Source organism: Acinonyx jubatus, chromosome A1, assembly GCF_027475565.1.
Source record: "Acinonyx jubatus isolate Ajub_Pintada_27869175 chromosome A1, VMU_Ajub_asm_v1.0, whole genome shotgun sequence".
Lineage (NCBI taxonomy): Eukaryota > Metazoa > Chordata > Mammalia > Carnivora > Felidae > Acinonyx > Acinonyx jubatus.
In genome coordinates this window covers 90,177,458-90,197,577 of record NC_069380.1, presented here as the reverse complement: position 1 = coordinate 90,197,577, position 20,120 = coordinate 90,177,458, and the positions used below count along the sequence as shown (strand labels likewise).

The 20,120-nt window shown below is 48.8% G+C and overlaps 1 protein-coding gene across 3 annotated transcripts in view; it reads right to left on the bottom strand.

The window, feature by feature from the left end:
- Positions 1-20,120, bottom strand: part of ADAMTS2 (ADAM metallopeptidase with thrombospondin type 1 motif 2) — a 240,866-nt gene that overhangs the window by 26,598 nt on the left and 194,148 nt on the right. For all 3 annotated transcript variants that reach the window (XM_053219598.1, XM_027076927.2, XM_053219604.1), the window contains 3 exons: positions 19,526-19,658; positions 18,073-18,186; positions 1,914-2,059 (listed from right to left, as the gene is read on the bottom strand). In XM_053219598.1, coding sequence (XP_053075573.1) covers positions 1,914-2,059; positions 18,073-18,186; positions 19,526-19,658 — 393 coding nt within the window. The remainder of the gene's footprint in view (positions 1-1,913; positions 2,060-18,072; positions 18,187-19,525; positions 19,659-20,120) is intronic.

Genomic DNA, 20,120 nt, shown 5'->3' with positions numbered 1-20,120 from the left:
GGGCATGATAGCTTGTGTGAGAAGACAGCTCCTGTCACTGCTGCCCTGTCCTTTGCTGCCACCAAGGAGGCTGGGGCAGCCAGAGGGGTAAAAATTTCCTCGAGTGCCCAGATGGAGAAAGACAGAACGTGGTGCCCCCCTCCCCGGCCTTGAGCCTGTGTGAGCTCCTCCCAGGGCTGTGCCAGGGGACGGGAACTTTGCTGTCCTCACCCAGCACCCCAGGGCCTCTGAGGTTCTAACTTCCTGTCTTGTCAATCTTGAATCTCATCCCAAGGCAGGTATAGTAGCCCCAGGGGTGCTTGAAAGGAGCTGGGGATAGGGTACTTTGCACCTGACCAGGATGGGGCCTGAAGCCCTTGGGTAGGAGCTAGTCAGAAGCATGAAGCACCAGCTGGAGTGCCTGGCCCTAAGCACAGGTGACCCTGAGGTTTGGGCTTTTCCAATGCTGGACTCCAGGTCGTGGGTCCCTTCCTGACCAATGTGGACTTGACCCCTCTCCCCAGAGCCTAGATTGCTGGCCCCCTCGGGCACCCCAGGAGCCAATTCAGGGCCTGGCCAACCAGAGCAACCAGAAATGCTGCAGAGACCAGGGTCAAGATGGGCCTCAGAGACCTGCAGGGCTTAGATTTGGGGGTCACAGGCTCCTTTGAGAAGATGATGTGAAGCCAAACACCTGCCCCTGAGAAAAACACAGATGTACATAAAGTCATATGCGATTCCTGCTGAGACCATGGTGGAACCCAGAGAAGGGTGATGAGCCTAGGACTCAGGCTTAGGGTTTGGGGCCCACCCCCAAACATCGAGGGGGTCCAGGTGGGTGGAGGACGTGAGTGAAGATGGCTGGGTCTGGATGCTCTGGAAGCCATTCACCGCTAGCCTGTAGTTGGGCCTGGTGTTGCAATGAAAGCTGGAAGCTTTGAAAGTCTGAAAGCTGGAAATAAGATTCTCTCTCTTTTTTTTTACGTGAAATTCCAGATTTGTTGTATTTTCAGGAGAATTGAGATCTTTAAAATACTGAAAAGGCCAAAGAAAGAGACAAAAGCCACATGTCCCCTGGCAGCAGCAGGGCCTCCCTGGGAAGATGGAAACCTGAGTGAACTGTTGTCTACGTGGAGGGGGGCGGGATTCAGCCCACATTACTGCACGTGCACCCACAATAAACCTACAAGGTAGGCTGTCTGAGGCCCGGGGCTCACTGATGCACCCCGAGCCTCACAGAGTTGCAGGGGCCCATGGGCACATCACCATGGGTGAGGAAAGGTGGAGGAGGGTGTGAATAAGGAAGGGCACAGACCTGAGAGATCTTCACAGAGTGGGGGTATAACAGGGGAGATTCAAGGACCCTGGGGGAGGACAACACAGCACAGGGCCTTGGGTCTGCATGGGAGGCAGGAGGAGGAGCCCGTTTGGGAGTGGGAGCTGGCAGACCCCAGGGGCAACCTCTCTAGGTGATCTGCACCATACATGCCTGCAATGGCATGTCCCTGACCTTGCCTCTTGCCTGACTGCAGACAGCGGCTCCCCTGCTCAGGCTCCCAGCATCCTGGAGCCCATGAGGGCCCTCTTCCTTATGCCCATTTCCCTGTCTCTATGATACCTTACTCCATGCCCTTGACCAAGAAGGGCAGAGGAAGCTGGTGTCTAGAAGAGGGTGTGGGCCAGGTTGGGGGAATGGCCCCAGGCCAGAGAATTGGAGACCAGGTTTCCAAGCCTCTAGGCCTGGCTCGGCCACTGCAGGCTGCATGACCTTCCCCTCTAGGAGTCTCTGCTTTGTCCCATGAATGGTGAGGAGGACACCCTCTGCACAAGTGGTGTGCAGCCATAGGAACCCTGCAGGACAGGGTCAGCCAGGGAGGGGTCTTGGGGACCTCAGCTACCACACGGGAAGGCGCGAAACAGCGCGGCCAACTCACTGTGGGTTGTCACACTGGCGGGTCCTGAACTTCACACCTGTGCCGCAGGTGCGTGAGCAGGAGCCGAACGGACTCCAGGCGCCCCAGTTGCCATCTCGTTTGAGAATGTCAGGCGTCAGCCAGATGCAGTGTCCTTTAAAGCAGTGCTGAAAGAAAGAAGGTCACTCCTATGACCCACCACTCCAGGGCCACTCAGACACCCCATACCTTTCTACCTGCAGTTCCTTTGAGATTGGTTTGGCTCTAGAGGTTCTGAGAGAGAGCAGACCCTACTCGCCTTAGAAAGTCAAAGCCCCATCAGGAGGTGCAGCGAGGTGAAAGACACCCTCCTCCCCCCTGACCACCGCCTTGGTCTCCCAGCCATCCTCAACATCCTGTCCAGCCTGCTGTCCCCTCCGCCAGAGCCTGCCCCACACCATGTCCCCAGGTGAAGCCCACACCAGGCCCTTTCATAAAGATGCAACCGGCAGGTCAAGCCAGTGACTCCAGAGACATACAGGATCTACTTGTTTACGTACAAAAGGCAACTTCAAGGACATATAATGGAAATGAAGGTCAGTTGACAAGCTGACATGCTAAAAATTCAGGAATACAGTGAGTAGAACACTTGAGCTCAGGGAACACAAATCCACAGCATGAATCTGGTCACACCACTCCCCAGCCTGCCACGGGGAAGACGCTTATGTAATTCAGGGCCATTTCAGGGAAAAAGATTATAAAATTTAAAATACTAAATCAGATAGGAAATGGAATACTGACTTAGGATAAGAAAAGCCATCACAAAAAGTTAAAAAGTTAAAAGGGTCCAGTACCACAAACAACCGGAAGCAGAGAACAATGATTTTTTTTTCAGATTCACTGACTGTCACAACTTTTCATAACTTTTCCTGCAATTCTTTTTAGTATTTTTTTTTTGAGAGAGAGACGGAAACAGTGTGTGTGAGTGGGGGAGGGGCAAAGAGCAAGGGAGGGAGAGAATCCTAAGCAGGCTCCGCGTTGCCATCACAGAGCCCCATGACAGAGCCCCATGCGGGGCTCGAACTCAGGAAACCATGAGATCACGAACTGAGCTAAAACCAAGAGGCGGACACTTAACCAACACCCAGGCGCCTCCTTTTCCTGAAATTCTGATGGCACACTCGTCCATTTCCTCCTCACAGGACACCTGGACCGCAGGTTCACGAACAGGAGCCGAACAGACCCCGGGCACCCTGGCTGTCGTCCAGTTTCAAGATGTCATTTTGTAGTAGAACTGTTTTCCGTATTGAGAATAGAAAGATAACGCAGCCATGCCTCAGCACACTTTTTCCGTGAGGGCCAGTAGCTACTTTGGCTGCATGATTTCAGTTGCAACTACTCAGCTCTGCCACTGGGGCATGAACACGGCTACCGACAACAGATAAGTGAATGGACTGTGTTCCGATAAAACTCTGTTTACAAAAACAGGCAGCAAACAGAAACATCTACAGTGGACCTGTGAGGAGCCGGGTGAGCTCTCTCCTCAGTAGGATAACCACGTAACTGGTGAAAATCCTTTTTTGTTTTTTAACAACTACTCAAAGTATCTGGAAATTGTTCTAAAGTCGATACAACAAATAGAGAAGTTTATTCACGAATGTCTACTAGAGGTGCCTGGGTGGCTCAGTTGGTTGAGCGTCCCACTTCAGCTCAGGTCATGATCTCGCAGTCTGTGAGTTCGAGCCCCACGTGGGGCTCTGTGCTGACCGCTTGGAGCCTGGAGCCTGCTTCGGTTTCTGTGTTTCCCTCTCTCTCTGCCCCTCCCACACTCACACTCTGTCTCTCTCATAAATAAATAAGCATTAAAAAATTTAAAAATATTAAAAACAAAATAATGAAGGCCAGAGGCAGTGGTGTTAATCAAGGATGACCAGTAAAATTAGCTCTCAACAATAAAGGTGAAAAAAATATTCCCACACAAACAGCAACAGGGAGATTTCGTTGCTAGCAAGATGCCTCGTAAGAAAATACTAAAGGAAGTTATTCAGGCTGAAAGCAAATGGCACCAAAGAATAATTTAAATTCTAGAAATTTCTAGAAGAAACACAGACTACCAAAACCAACTTAATAAGATATAGAAAATCAGAACAGATGAATAACAAGCAAAGAGGTTAAATTAGTGATTTAAAACTTCCCACAAATTATAGCCCAATCCCAGATGGTTTCTCTGGTGAATTCTACCAAACATTTAAAGAAAAATTAATACCAATCCTTTAAAAACTCTTCCAAAATATAGAAGAGGAAGAAATTTCCCTATTCATTCTCTGAGGCTAGCATTAGTCTGATACCAAAATCAGACAAAGACCTTTATCTCTTATGAAAACAGATGGAAAAATCCTCAACAAAACCCTAGCAAACCAAATCTAACATCATATTAAAAGATTATACACCATGACCAAGTGACGTTTACCCAGGAACGCAGGTTTAACATCTGAAAATAAATGTAATAAACCATATTAACAGAATAAAGAACAAACTGTATGATTGCTGCAAGACTCAAAAAAAGAAATCTGGCAATATCCAACATCCTTTCCTGAAAACACACACACACACACACACACACACACACACGCACTGGACAAGGAGCAGAAGAGAATTTCCTCAATCTGATAAAGGACATCGAGGAAATACACACAGCTAACATCATGCTTAATCATGAAGGGATGAATGCTTTCCCTGTGATCAGGAACAAGACTTCTATGGGAATTTACCACTGGCACGTTGGTTGGTAGGAGAGATGTAGGTATGGGAATGCAAGCTGGTGCAGCCACTCTGGAAACCAGTATGGAGGTTCCTCATAAAACTGAAAATAGAACTACCCTGTGACCCAGCAATTGCACTACTAGGTATTTATCCAAGGGATACAGGTATGATGTTTCGAAGGGACACATGCACCCCAATGTTATACAGCACTATCAACAATAGCCAAAGCATGGAAAGAGCCCAAATGTCCATCAATGGATGAATGGATAAAGAAGATGTGGTATACACACACACACACACACACACACACACACACACACACACAATGGAGTATTACTTGGAAATCAAAAAGAATGAAATCTTGCCTTTCACAACTATGTGGATGGAACTGGAGGGTATCGTGCTAAGTGAAATTAGTCAGTCAGGGAAATACAAATATATGATTTCACTCACTTGAGGACTTTAAGAGACCAAACAGATGAATATAAGGGAAGGGAAGCAAAAATAATGTGAAAACAGGGAGGGGAACAAAACATAAGAGACTCTTAGATATGGAGAACAAAAGAGGGTTACTGGAGGGGTTGTGGGAGGGGAGATGGGCTAAATGGGTAAGGGGCACTAAGGAATCTACTCCTGAAATCATTGTTGCACTATATGCTAGCTAATTTGGATGTAAATTATAAAAAATAAAATAAAAAAAAAAGACTTCTAATCAACATTGTACTGGAAGTTCTCGCCAGGACAAGTGGCCAAGAAAAAGAAACAAAAGACATCCAGACTGGAACAGAAGAAGTAAAACTAGCTCTACTTGCAGATGACATGATCTTATATACACTCCTAAAGAATCTGCTAAAAAACTATTAGATCCAATAAAGAAATTCAGTGAGATGGCAGGGCACAAGATCCATATAGAAAAATCAATTGTTATTTCCGTGAATTTTATTCTATGAATAAACTGAATGCAAAACTGAAAATCTATCTACAATAGCACCAAAAAGAAGAAAAAACCTTAGTAATAAATGGAGTCAAAGAAGTGCAAAATATGTACACTGAAAACTACAAAACACTGTTGAAATAAAGATCCAAATAAAAAGAAAGACATCCCATTTTACGGTCTGGCTGTTAGTATGTCGACACTCTAGATTCAATGTAATCCTATCAAAATCCCTACTGGAGTTTTGCAGAAATTGAGAAACTGCTCCTAAAATTGACATGGACATCCTCACCAACACTTGTTATTTCTTTATTTTTTTTGGTTCTAGCCATTCTGACAGCTCAAAGGACTGGGAACAGCCAGAACAATCTTGAAAAAGAACAAAGTAGGGGCAACTCGGTGGCTCAGTCAGTTGAGCATCAGACTTGGCTCAGGTCATGATCTCACGGCTCATGAGTTTGAGCCCTGCATCGGGTTCACTGCTATCAGTGTGGAGCCTGCTTCAGATCTTCTGTACCTGCCACCCTCTATCCCTTCCCCACTTGTACTCTTCTCTCTCAAAAATAAATAAATCTTTAGGAAAAAAAAAGAAAAAGAACAAAGTAGGATGACTCATGCTTCCCTACTTCAAAGCTTAATACAAAACTACAGTAATCAAGACCATGTGCCCCTCCCATAAGGAAAGACAAATCTATTGATGCAACAGAATGCATACTCCAGAAATGAGCCCTTACATGTGGTCAGTTGGTTTTCAACAAGGATGACAAGATGATTCAATGGAAAGAGAAAAGTCTCTTTGATAATGGTGCTGAGATGACTGGAAATCCACACGCAGAGAAGGATGAAATTGGATCCCTATCTCACACCTCACACAAAAAAATCAGCTGAAAATGGATCATAAACCTAAATGTGAGGACTATACTCCGAATACAACACAGAAATACATCTTCTTGACCTAACGACAATGATTTCTTAGATACAACGCTAGAAGCACAGGCAACAAAAGAAAAAAAAACCGATACATTGGACCTCACCAATATTGAAACCTTTTGTGCATCAAATGATACTGTCATGAAATTGAAAAGACAACCCACAAAATGGGAGAAAATGCTTGCAAATGATCCATCTGATAACCCCAGTACGGGACTTGTATCCAGAATATATAAAGAACTCCTATAACTCAATAATAGAAAGATGAATAACTCAATTAGAAAATATGCAGAGGAAATGAACAGACATCTATCCCTCCAAAAGAAACACACACATATATGTGTGTGTATGTTTGTGTGTGTATATATATATATGAACAGCCACTAAGCACATGGTGAAAAGATGCTCAACATCACTAGGGAAATCAAAACCACAGTAACGGGGTGCCTGGGTGGCTCAGTCCGTCAAGCGTCTGACTCTTGATTTCGGCTTAGGTCATGATCTCATGGTTTGTGGGTTGGAGCCCTGCATCAGGCTCTGTGCTGAGTGTGGAGCCTGCTTGGTATTCCCTCTCTCTCGCTCTCTCTCTCCCTCTGCCCCTTCCCCACTCATGCAAGCATGCACATGCTCTCCTTCTCCCTAAAAAACAAAACAAAACAAAACAAAAAACAAAACAAAACAAAACAAAACACCACAACAAAGTAACACTTCACATCCACATCCAAGAAAAACACAGAGTACAACAAGTTCCAGGGAGGATGTGGAGAAATCAAAACCCTCACAACAATGCTAGCTCAAATGTAAAAAAAGTGCAGCTGCTTTGGGAACCGGTCTGGCAGTTTTGCAAAACGTGAGACAGAGAGCTGCGGTAAGATTCAACAATTCTACTCCCAGGTACGTATCCAAGAAAAGCGATGCATCTACCCATAACTCATACAGGAACGTTCATAGCAGCATCTCTCATAAGAGCTGAAAAGCAGAAACAATTCAGATGCCCATCGAATGATAAATGGATAAATAAAACACAGTGTTATCTCCACAATGGATTATTAGCCACTAAAAGGAATAAAGTATGGACACACACTACAACATAGATAGACGCTACAACGCGGATGAGTCTTAGGAATGCTATACTATTAAAGAAAGCCAGGAACAAAGGACACATATTATATGAGTCCATTTATAAGAAATGTCCCGAAGAGGCAAATCTACAGAGACAGAAAGTAGATTAGTGATTGTTCAGGACTGTGGTGGAGGCTGAGTGGAGAGGATTGAACCAGAGAGACTGCTAACCAGTACGCGGCTTCTTTGGGGAGTGACAACAATATTCTAAAATTTGATCCTGGTGATAGTTGCACAACTCTGTGAATATACTGAAAACCACGAACTGGTGATTTTACATGTGAATCACATCTTAATGAAGCTGTTGGTGGGGGAGGGGAGGAAACCAGGTGGCAGGAAGCATGGGTCTGTGCTAATCCTGGTTTGAACAGGTTGAGGGAAATATTTTCTTTATTTTTTTTAAAGTTTATTTATTTATTTTGAGGTGGGGAGGGGCAGAGAGAAAGGGACAGAGAGAATCTCAAACTGGCTCTGTGCTGTCAGTGCTGAGCCCCAGGTGGGGCTCGATGTCATGAACCGTGAGACTGTGACCTGAGCAGAAATCAAGAGTCCTGACACTTACCTGACTGAACTACCCAGCTCCCCTTCATTTTTAAATTATTGATAATTTAGATAAGCTATTGGTGGTGTAATGGGAACACTGAGATGATCAAATCTGGAGACACTGCTATCCAGTTTGTTTTCTGATGTGGATTTCAGGGCATTTCAAGTTTTCTCTCTCAGCCTGATTTTAAACGCTCTCTGAATTGGGAACACTCAGTAACAGTTCCTGTTGACATTCTTACTTATTGCAGGGGTAATACTCTGAGCTTCATGTTGTCTTTGATGTTGTCAACATTTCATGTCAAGTCAGAAAGAAGTTTAAATGCTTTTCCAATGTGCTCATCAAATTCACCCCTCTTCATTAACTGAATCCAGTTAATGTCAAACATTTCAAGAGCCTGTCTGTTCCTTCCCTTTGATATTTATCTCTTCCTCCTAATGAATGGCTGCTTTGGGTTTGATCTGAAACCTTTTCTTGTTACAAATAATTTTTGTGATAAAAATTTTTTTTTAACATTTATTTATTTTTGAGAGAAGGCGACAGTGTGAATGGGACAGAGAGAGAGGGAGACACAGAATCGGAAGCAGGCTCCAGGCTCTACACTGTCAGCACAGAGCCCAATGTGGGGCTCGAACCCACGAGCCACGAGATCATGACCTGAGCTGAAGTCGGACACTCAACCGACTGAGCCACCCAGGTTCCCCTACAGTTAAATTTTTGAAGTCGGCATTACTTCTCCTGATTTCTTTACTCCTTTTCCTCCTCTTGCCTGCTATTAATTTTTATCTGAATTTTATTTAATACATAAATTTGAAAATGACAAAAGATGGTACCTTTATGCATCTGTCCAAATCAGAAGTCTGTAATTTCTCCCTTATTTTTTTACCGAAGAGTTCCAAAACAACTTTCAAAGTTGCAGTTCAACTGGTGTATTGAAGCTTCATCAACGTTTTGAATAAACTTTCTGCATCCCATTTGCACTCAGCTTTCTCTCCTGGTCTCTGAAAATTTATTTTAGCACCTCTTATATTTTGAAATCCGTATGCTGTGAGGCGTGGACAGCTTTTTAACAAGCAGACCATCTGGTTACACTTAGCCTTTTTAAAGAAACACCCAAGTTGGATCTGTGTTTAAAGGAGCCCGTCTGCAAGATAAACCTCAGAAGCAAACATAAACTATTGCCAATACGGAAGGAAGCCGCTGTGCCCTCAGGTATAGCTGAGCCACTTTTTCTGCAATGATCTGAGGGCCATGAGGTGCGTACCACGCAGATTCCACAGTGAATTGACGTGGTGGTGGCCAGAGTGTCTCTAGACGTTATTCCTGCCCCTGGACAGCTACAGTCAGTAACTTAACTGGACACGAAAGATACTGAGACCACATACACAAGCCAGCAACAGACTTCAAATGCAATTTCTCCTTAGTCGAAGCCACAGAGCACGCATTACCACTCTACTGCCGGTGCAAGAAGTATATCGGAGGGGAAGGGGATGTGCAAAGAGAAGTGATCTTAATTGATTACAGTTAAATTACTTCTGCAAACTTTACGAAAACACATGACCATGTGAACACATGACATCGTAAGGGGCCCAATGGAAGTATGAGGTGCTGGAGCACACACATCCTAAGATTCATGGTGGATTCACCTCTGCTCTTCTCTCAAAACCTTCCGCAGGCTCCTGCTGCTGCAGGATTCAGACTAGCTCTTTAGCCTAGCCTGGCCCTGCCTGACCGGCTCCTACTCGCCCCTCCTGCCTCATTGCCCACCACCATGCCAGGCACCCAGACACTGACTGGTCTCTGGACAGACCACACTTGCTTCCCTCCCAGCCTTTGAAAATGCTGCTGCTCAGGAAGCCTAACACTCCACTTCCTTCCCCCACATCCAGGGCAGCAGATGCCAAAAAGACATCCCCCTTCAGGACTGAGGCTCTCGCTCCCCCAGCCATGAAGTGTGTTGGTTGTCCGTGCTCACAGTTGAGTCCTTCTCCAGGAAATGCCCTCAGCCAAAGAGCGCTGCCTAGCCCAGAGTCATGCCTCTTTCCTGGGAATAGCCACAGCCAACCACTGGTCAAAGTTGGGCACAGGTCTGAAAGTTCAGCCCAGAGCTTTGGGTGGGGTCTGCTGAGACCCATAACGTGGCCATATTGCTATTTGATGCCTCACTCTTCCCACAGACGTGATCCTGCAGGCGTTCCCCAGGAAGATGCCCACAATTGGATCTCTGTCTCAGAGTCCATTCCTAGGGAGCCATGCTGCCAACTCTGTACCCACGTCACTGCCACGCTTCCCTCCTGGTTCTCCTCTCTCAGACAAACCCATGCCTGCCTCCCCTACCCCTGTGCACATCTCTGCTTGGGAGCCTGCCTCAGCTCTTCCTTCCTTCCTTCCTTCCTTCCTTCCTTCCTTCCTCCCTCCCTACCTTCCTCCCTACCTTCTTCTCTCCCTTCCTTCCTCCCTCCCTTCCCTCCTTCCTTTTTCCCTTCCTTCCTTCCTCCCTCCCTTCCTTCCTCCCTCCCTTCCTTCCTTTTTTCCTCCTTCCCTCCCTCCCTCCCTCCCTTCCTTCCTTCTCTCCCTTCCTTCCTTCCTTCTTCTCTTCCTTCCTTCTTTCCTCCCTTCCTCCCTCCCTCCCTTCTTCTCTCCCTTCCTTCCTTCCTTCCTTCCTCCCTCCCTTCTTCTCTCCCTTCCTTCCTTCCTTTTTCCCTTCCTTCCTTCCTCCCTCCCTCCCTTCCTTCCTTACTTCCTTTTTCTCTTCCTTCCTTCCTCCCTCCCTCCCTCCCTCCCTTCCTTCCTTCCTTCTTCTTTCCTTTCCTTCCTTCCTCCCTTCCTCTCTCCCTCTCCTTCCTTCCTTCTTCTTTTCCTTCCTCCCTCCCTCCCTCCCTCCCTTCCTTCCTTCCTTCTTCTTTCCCTTCATTCCTTCCTCCCTCTCTCCCTCTCCTTCCTTCCTTCCTTCCTTCCTTCCTTCCTTCCTTCCTTCTTCTTTCCTTTCCTTCCTTTCTCCCTCCCTCTCTCCCTCTCCTTCCTTCCTTCCTTCCTTCCTTCTTTCCTTCCATAGGCTTCTCACCCTTCCTAACCTACCAAGGGACTCCCAGACCTGCCTTCATACCAGTGTGAGCCCTTGTGAGGTAAGACAGAGTCTTCCACTCTCCAGATTCTCCTTCCCAGGGTCTGGGCAAGCAGTCAAAGGCTCCACCATCATGAGGTTGGTGCATAGCTGGCAAGCCTGGGGTCAGGCAGATGTCTGCAGGCCACCAATGATGCTGGTCATGACCTTCCAGACCACAGTTACCTCATATCTTACCCCAAAGTGCCCCTCACTCAATCATTGAAGAGAAGGAAAGAACCCACAGAAACACTGGCTGGTGGCCCCCCAGCTGGTGGTGCAAGGTGGGGCTGGCAGGCAGGGAAGAGGGCCCAGGTAAGAAGATGCTGTGGAATGAATGTTTGCATCCTCCCCAAATTCTTATGTTCAAGCCTAAGCACCAATGTGATGGTATTAGACCCATCACATGACCCGGTGGTCATGAGGGTGAAGCCGCTTATGAGATTGGCACCTTTATAAAAAGACACTAGAAAGACTATTTCTGTCTCTGAAACGTGAGGACACAGCAAGGGCAGATGGCATTCTGCAGCTGTCGCCAGAACCTGACCCGTCTGGCATCCTGATCTCAGACTTCCAGCCTCCAGAACTGGGAGAGACAAATGTTGGCTGTTGAATCCCCCAGTCTATGGCATTTTTGTTACAGCACCCTGAGCTGACTCAGACACAGAGGGAGTGAGGGCTCCTGGCATCTCTGAAGGCTGTGACTGGGGTCCAACTTCCAAGTCACTGCTGGTCGAGGGCACCAAGGACCAGGAGGATGGAGGAGGCCAGACAGTGGTCCCCTTGTCCCTATGGGACAAATTGGTGCCAAGTCTGGAAATAGGAAGCTGGGTGGGACAAATCGGTGCCAAGCCTGGAAATAGGAAGCTGGGCTCAGGACAACTCAGAACATTCCACATTGTGATGGGCCACCTCTCCCACAAACTTGGGTCCAAATGCACAGAGGCAATACACATGCATTGTAGAGAACACGAAGCAAGGCAGAAAGAAAGGAAAACTACCCTTAAGTCCACCACTCAGAAGACATCCTTCCGATATTTTGTTTTATTTCCTCCTAAATGACTACGAGCATTTGACATCACCTCACGTGAACAATTTCATACTCTGATGCCTCAGTGCTATTATTTTAAAAAACATGTTTAAGGTTATTAAAATGCTTTATAAACATATGTTTAAATGCCTACAAATATTTCATACAATAGAGAGGCTGAAACATTTAAAAGCACAAAGCCACCTGTCCTGAGTGAATCCTGAGCCTGTGACAAATCCAAGGGAGCTGCTTCACAGGATAATACCATGGAGAACACTGATGCATCCAGGCAGGGGCCAGGAATTCTGCTGGGTTGCTCTGAAAGCCTGAAAGGTAGACTGCCTGTTTCAGGGAAGTGCACGGTTAGCATTTCTGAACCACTGCGGTCCTCAGCCTTCCTCTACCTGCCAGCATGTGCCAGGTGGGTACCACATGCCAGGAGCCTGTGAGGATAAGTGAGCTGGGCACTTAGGTGACTTGTCCGAGAAGAGAAAGGATGCCCGAGGTCACATGGTGAGGAAGGAGACCCAGGGCTTGAACTTTTGGGTCCAGATCCTGGGCTGCCCCTGTCACTATGCCTGCCTGCCCCTTCTCAGCTGTGCAAGGGAAACATGAGGCATGACACAGGGGCATCATGGGGCCCTTACACCAGGCCCGTGTCTCTGAAACTAAATTCATGAAAACGGAGAGTGGGTGTTGCTTCCCCAAGATGCTGTGTGTCAATGTGAGAGCACTTGGAGGACTCTTTCCTGCCAACATGCTGAGGTGGGAGCCATCTTTGACCCCCCTCTGCTCCAACCCTGGCTCAATCAGGGAGGGCAAGGTGAGCCCACCAGCCTGGCCTGTGGGGCAGAGGGCACCTGAAAGGACCCTCTGTGCTTGGCCTGTCTCTGCTCCAGGGCGTGCCTGTCTGGCAGCAGATTTGTGCAACATTGCCAGCACCCTGAACAGGGCACGACAGGGACAGGCTGTCACTGTAGCCTCCTGGGGAGCCATGGGTAATCACCAAGTTTTTTGTTTCCTGGATTCTGATGCTTTGACATCTGGACCCCTGCTGACCCTAAAGGGACTGCCCCTTCCAGGATTAGCCAGTTTCTAAGGATAGTAAACAACTCATCCAGTAGCGGGATTTTTCAATGCAAACCAACCAATAATCCAGAGCTGATGACCCAAACACTTCCTCTGTCAGACTCTCACATTCAAGGTCACCTTCTCCTGTTCGAATCACCCCCGGGGAAAGGTACTGGATGATACCAGAGGTATCAGTCCCTCCTGCCCACTGAAATTATTCACATTGACCAATCCCAAGCCTGCTTACCCTGCCTCACCTGTTCCTTTCTACAGAAACCACAGCTGCTCCCATGCTTTGCCTCCTAACCTTACCCACCCTGGTACTTCGGAGCGTGGCCCCCTGGAACCCTTCCTTCGGGATCCATGACAAACAAACTGTTTCTCTGATCTCTTGGCCTTCCTCCACGTCAAATTTTATGTAAATACACTGTACTATGAAACACAAGTCCTCCCTGTTTCATCTGCCCTCCCTGGCCTTCCTCACCAGGCTCCCGCCCTGCACCGTCTCCCACCTGGACTGCTCCTCTCACTTTTCGGGCGTCAGTGGGGGGTCATTGACTGGGAAGCCTCTCTGGGTTCCCCAACTGGCCACTCCCCAGCCCCGTCCTCACTGCCTCTTCATGTTCATGGCTGACCGCCACAGACAGTAAGGTCTGAAGGAGGTGGAGGGGCAAGACACATGCAGTGAATGTGAAGGAACGAATGAATGAATGAATCTGACCAAGCAGACTGATGCTCAGGCCCACTGCCCACTTCTCTGTCAGAGGGTAACACGCTCCCCTCTCCCCTCTCAGCTAAACCCACCTCTTGATTCCATGGGAGAGCCATACACCACTGGCCCTTGCTCCTCCCCACCTTGATCCTCTCTGCTTCATCTTTCTGAGGCACGGGGCCCCGAACCCCAAGGGTGCTGTTGACATCCCCTGCCTACCCGGCCCTCACAGATTCTGACCCAGGGCAGGCTCGCCGTGAACCTAGAGCGTGGAGGGCAGGTAGTTCGTTTGTTTGCTCTCTCTAGGTCATCCCTGTGTGTGGAATGTAGGTACGGATTGTTTTGTCTCTGGGAAATGGTGGATACACAACACCGAGTAAGCAGGGGCATAATCTGGCTGTGGAGGCCAAGAGCGGACAACGTGCTTGGGATGAGTTGCTGGAGAATGTGGACAATGAGTATCCTAGGAGGCCACACTGTGTCCTGAGCCTAAGCTCTGTCATTCCCAGCGGGGGAGGGGGGGTGGGGGGTGGTGGTGGTGGTGGTGCTGGGGCCAGAGGGAAAGGGACAGCTGAACACTTCACAGCCATGCCTCCCCATCCCTGAGATGTCCTGCTATTTCTCCAATGAGGCCAGACTTCTGCCTGCACCCTCCTCACTCCCCTGTTTTGCAGGAAAGGGGAAGGTAAGGGAGGGCTGCCTCCCAAATAAAAAATTACATGCAATAATGACTAAGACTGCAACATACAAACACACACAGGCAGAGGAGTGTGATAGGTCCCAGGAGGTGTGCCTGCCTCTTCCTGTGTCCCTGCACCCACCCCCTCCACACACACCAAGAATCCCTGATGTGGGTCAGTTTTCCCTGTGCTCTTGTGAACCAGGGTGGGCTGACCCCAGCCCCAGCTCTGCCCCGGATGCCTTCAGCACTGCTCTGTTATTTAACAAACAGAATGTAATGTTATTTACTGGGCTAAACGAACCAGGGTCCCACCACCTAAAATGAAGGAAGGGCAGTGGCCAGGTCAGTGGTTTCTGTGAGGAGGAGCGCTTTGGCCACATCTGGGCACCTTCCTTACCAGACATCACCTCCCCTCACCCTCCTCACAAGAAAAGGGGGGCCGACTGGCTGGAAGTGCAGGCATTCTCTGGCCCATGTTTCTCCCAGCGGCTGGGGGTCCTGTGGGGTAAAAGCCTGTGCAGGGCTGCCTCCCACCGCATCCACCTTCTCTCTGTGCAGGGTGGACGGGTCGAAAGTAAGGACACGGATGGGGCAGGAAGCCATGCTAGCTAGTCTCAGCCCCCAGCTCAGTGTTTACAAAGCTGGTCATAAGGGATGTGGCAAATGCTCCTGGGCCCGTGTTCCCTCCACTGAGCTCCTGTGCGGGAGGAGGGCTATGTGGTCAGTTCTGGCTTTACGAGATCCCTGGCGTATTACTAACAATAACCCACCTCGAACTTCTAACAGCTCGTGAAGTCTGGGGGCATTGCCAAATCACCTGGGCGCACTCTTAAAAATCACCAGTTCCCACCCTAACATAACACCAGCATTCTTCACAGAGCTAGAACAAACAATCCTAAAATTTGTATGGCACCAGAAAAGACCCCGAATAGCCAAAGCAATCCTGAGAAAGAACACCAAAGTTGGAGTATCACAATTCCAGACTTCAAGCTGTATTACAAAGCTGTAATCATTAAGACAGTATGGTACTGGCACAAAAACACTTAGCTCAATGGAACAGAATAGAGAACCCAGAAATGGACCCACAAACGTATGGCCAACTAACCTTTGACAAAGCAGGAAAGAATAACCAATGGGAAAAAGAGAGTCTCTTGAGCAAATGGGGTTGGGAAAACAGTGTGGACGTTCCTCAAAAAATTAAAACTAGAACTACCCTACAACCCAGTAATTGCACTACTAGGTATTTATCCAAAGGATAGAAAAATGCTGATTCAAAGGGGCACATGCACCCCAATGTTTATAGCAGCACTATCAACAATAGCCAAAGTATGGAAAGAGCCCAAATGCCCAATGACTGATGAATGGATAAAGAAGATGTGGTATATATATTTAATGGAATATTCCTCAGTAATGAAAAAGAATGAAGTCTTGCCATTTGCAACAACATGGATGGAACTGGAGTGTATTAACTAAGCAGAATAAGTCAGTTAGAGAAAGACAAATATCATATGATTTTACTCATCTGTGGAATTTAAGATACAAAACAGATGAACATAAGGGAAATAAAGCAAAAATAAGTTAAAAACAGAGAGGGTGACAAACCATAAGAGACTCCTAAATAGAGAAAACAAATTGAGGGTTGCTGGCGGGGTGTTGGGTGGGGGGAAGGGCTAAAGGGGTAATGGCCTCTAAGGAAGATACTGGTTGGGATGAGCACTAGGTGTTATATGTAAGTGATGAATCACTAAATTCTCTTCCTGAAAATAAATAAATAAATTTTGATTAAACAAAACAAAACACAAAAAACAACAAACCACAACAATTCCCAGAGCTTCAAGCAAAAATTTGTACACAGGTGTTTATAGCAGCGCTATTCACAAATACCAAAAGGTGGGAACAATCAAAATGTCCATCAATGTATGAACAGATAAACGAATTGTGGTCTAAGCATGAGGTAGAATATTATTCAGTCATAAAAAGGAATAAAACACTGACACATGCTACAATACAAATGAACCTTAATAACATTCAACAAGAGAAGCCAGACACAAAAGGCCACATATTGTGTGATTCTATTCATGTGGAATTTGAGAATGGGAAAATCCTTAGAGACAGAGGCAGATTAGTGGTTGCCAGGGGCTGGAGACAGCTTAATAGGGGAGTCACTGCTTAATGGGGTCTCCCTTTGGGGTGATGAAGTTCTAGAACTACATAATGGTGACAGGTGCACAACACTGTGAATGTACTAAAAGGCCACGGAATTGTAGAAGATGGTTAAAAGGGCAAATATTAAAAAATTAAATTACTAAATTTAGTACAATTAAAAATTAAAAAATAATTTAAAAATAAGACAAAACAAAACAAAACAAAAACAAAAGTAATTCCTGATCCTTACCCTAAACCAAAATCTTTAAGAGTGGGCTTAGAAATCTGTGTCTTGAAGAAGTTCTACCAGGAACTACAAGTAGCCAGAATTTAAGGCCTGCATGGAGGGACCTCGGGCCTGGACGATTTGGGGGCCTTTTTAGGCCTGATGTTGGGGCACAGGTGCTGTGGGCACTCCCCACTCCCCATCCCCAACCACCAGGTCTGCAGGGCTTCTGTGGGCTGAGCCCACATGGTCTGTCATCAGTGGTCTGTCACCCACGCTTTGGCTCCCCTGCATGAGCCGGCCCTCAGCAAGTGATTTGCTGAAGAGTGAGCATGTGATTTCATCTGAGCCTGTGAGAACCAAGCCCAGAGTTTCGGCAGAAAGGACAAGGTAAGAAAAGCCCATCTTTTGTCAAGTTGCTGGAGGGTGGGAAGTGGGTCTGAGGCTGCTGGCAGGTGCCGGGGCAGCCGGCCATGGAGCCTGGAGCCGCCTCAAGGGAACAAGTGTGCCCACCAGGGGGCAAACACAGAGGCCCCAGGGATGGAGAGGCTAAGCTAAGCCTGATGATGCTGGGGTTAGGGACCCAGGTGTCACCAACCCCCAATTTTGGCCTTAAAGTGAAGTGACCCAGTCACCCACAGTGTCCACGGGGGGACAGAAGACTGCCAGAACCCTGAAACTGCTCCTCAGAGTAGGGATTCCTGAGTTGGGGGGTGCTTGGAGCACAGTGAGAAACTCTGAGACACCAGGTTTGCTCCGACAGAAGAAATAGTGGGTTTGAAGTGGAGGGGACAGAAACTCTGGTGTCACGTGTGAGGATTTATTAGGAAGAAGGCAGGGGTGCCTGGAGAAGACCCCTCACCCAGCTCCACCTGTGGTGCAGGGCCTGTTCCTGGAGATCTGGGCATGTCACACTGCCTGCCCTCTGCTCCCACTCACCTTGCCAGGTGCACACATGGTCCCGTCCAGGGGGGGGCCCTTCTTGGTCTTGCAAAAGTAGGGATTGTCAGGGTGGCTGCACCACAGCTGTTTGCAGGGGTCGAAGGTCCGGAACTAGAAGAGAGAGCAGGGGCAGCTCACCAGGCTGCCTCCCACTGCAGGTCCCTTAGGGTCCCCCAGGGTCCTCTTGGACAGGGTGGAGTCAGGCATGATTTGGTGGCCCATGGTGGCCCACGTGTGGTGCCCTGAGCTCTGTATGATTCTGAGGTTGTGACAACCTCCAGCATGCAGTAGCTGCTTCCTGTCCCTGTGGTGGCTGAGGGGCCTCCCCAGCCTCCAGTCCTTGGTCCCTGCACCTGCCTTGGAGTCTGGACAGACAGCTGGGAGTCAGTATACCTGGCAGGAAGGCTGGTGGGCATCCCTCTGGCCCAGGTACGAGTGGCTGGTGGCTAGGAGGGGCTGTCACTGCAGGGCCCTAGGGGCACCTACTATCCCCCTGCTGAGGACTCCACCCCCTAAAGCCCTCCTGGAGCTCTCCCCTCTGCCCTTCTTTTGCTTTAGCCCTTGGTATTTGTTCCGTGAACCTCACAGTCGCCTCTTCTCTGGCCTTTCTGTTTGGCTATCCCCATACCTCTTCCTCTAGGATGTCTCTGAGGGATCCAGCTGACACTCAGATATGGCCATGCTATCCCCCTCTTTAAACATTTCTAGAGCTTCCTGTTGTCATGAGAATCAATCCCCCCAAGTTCTTTAGGCAGTCATGCAAGAGCTTAGACCACCTACATCAGTACCCAAGTTCACCACTTGCTTGCTCTGTGGCCTTAGGCATGTTATCTAAGTCCTCAGTTTCCTCATCTGTAAAGTGGGAATACTTTGCACACTTCCTTCATGCAGTTGAGAGGAGCATTAGGTCAGATGCTAACAGACACTAATGCTCTCGCCATACTGCTTGCGACAGGGTGGGCCTTGATCAGCAGGTACAGTCAATCCTGATGACTGGGGTTCCTACTGCTGGCTCTGTCCTGGCACTAGATCCTAGTAACAACTGGTGGGTTCTCTGTACGCTATGTTCCCTCACCTCTAGGCCTTTGCACATGTGATTCCTGCCTTCCAGAATGTTCTCTCCTCCCATTTAGCCTTTATACCTCACTTCTTCCTCGGGGAAGCCCTCCTGAACTCTGAAGGCAATGCAGAGGCCTCATCAGTACTTCCCCGCCATCCCTTCTGATGCCCTGGTCACAGCCCTGGTCACCAGGACCATGTCCGGACTTGCCAGGTGGGCACTGGGTGCCAAGTGGGTGAGGGGCAGTGGATGCAGAGGGAGAGGCTGCTGTCCTGGAGGCCTGCTCCGGCCTGCCCTCTGGAGCCACCCCAACACCAGCTGCCTCCTAAGAAGCTAGCCAGGCAGGGCGAGGTGCCCCCTCCCCAGCCCCCAGGGTGCCCTGACACTCACTGCCGTGCACATCATGTAGCCCAGGCCGAAGTCGAAGCGGCACTGCTCGTTCATGGAGTAATGCAGCCCTGGGAGCTGGGGCAGCGCCGGCCAGTCGTGGGCAAAGGGGTCATCCCGCAGGCAGTCATAGGAGCTGTGAGGAGACACAGAGGTGCCACAAGCGGCCTTCGGTGCCGTGGGGGGAGGGGGGCGTCCAGCCCAGGAGGCAGCCGCAGCCCCTCCTGGAGCCATGGTGGTGGGCCTGTCTGCACACTCCAGCTCTCAGCTGTGCTGCCTCCGCATCTCGGTAGCTGTAAGCTACCCAGGCATCCCATTAAAGGTGCAGCTGCTGCGCCCACTTTTCAGGCCAGGCGGGGCACCCTGACAATGGGATCTCTCCCCACCACACACACACACACACACACACACACACCTGCACTGCTCTCCCTCTCCCTCCCCTGTGCCCCAGGCTGGAGGGCTGAGGCCTGGGGCTGTGCCCAGGCACATTGGGTTGGGGGCGGGGGTGGGGGGGGTGGGGGGTGGAGAGGTGCTGTGCATGCGCCTTCCTAGAGCTGAACCCAGGGCTGCGGGGTCACCACGGGACACGCACGGGGAG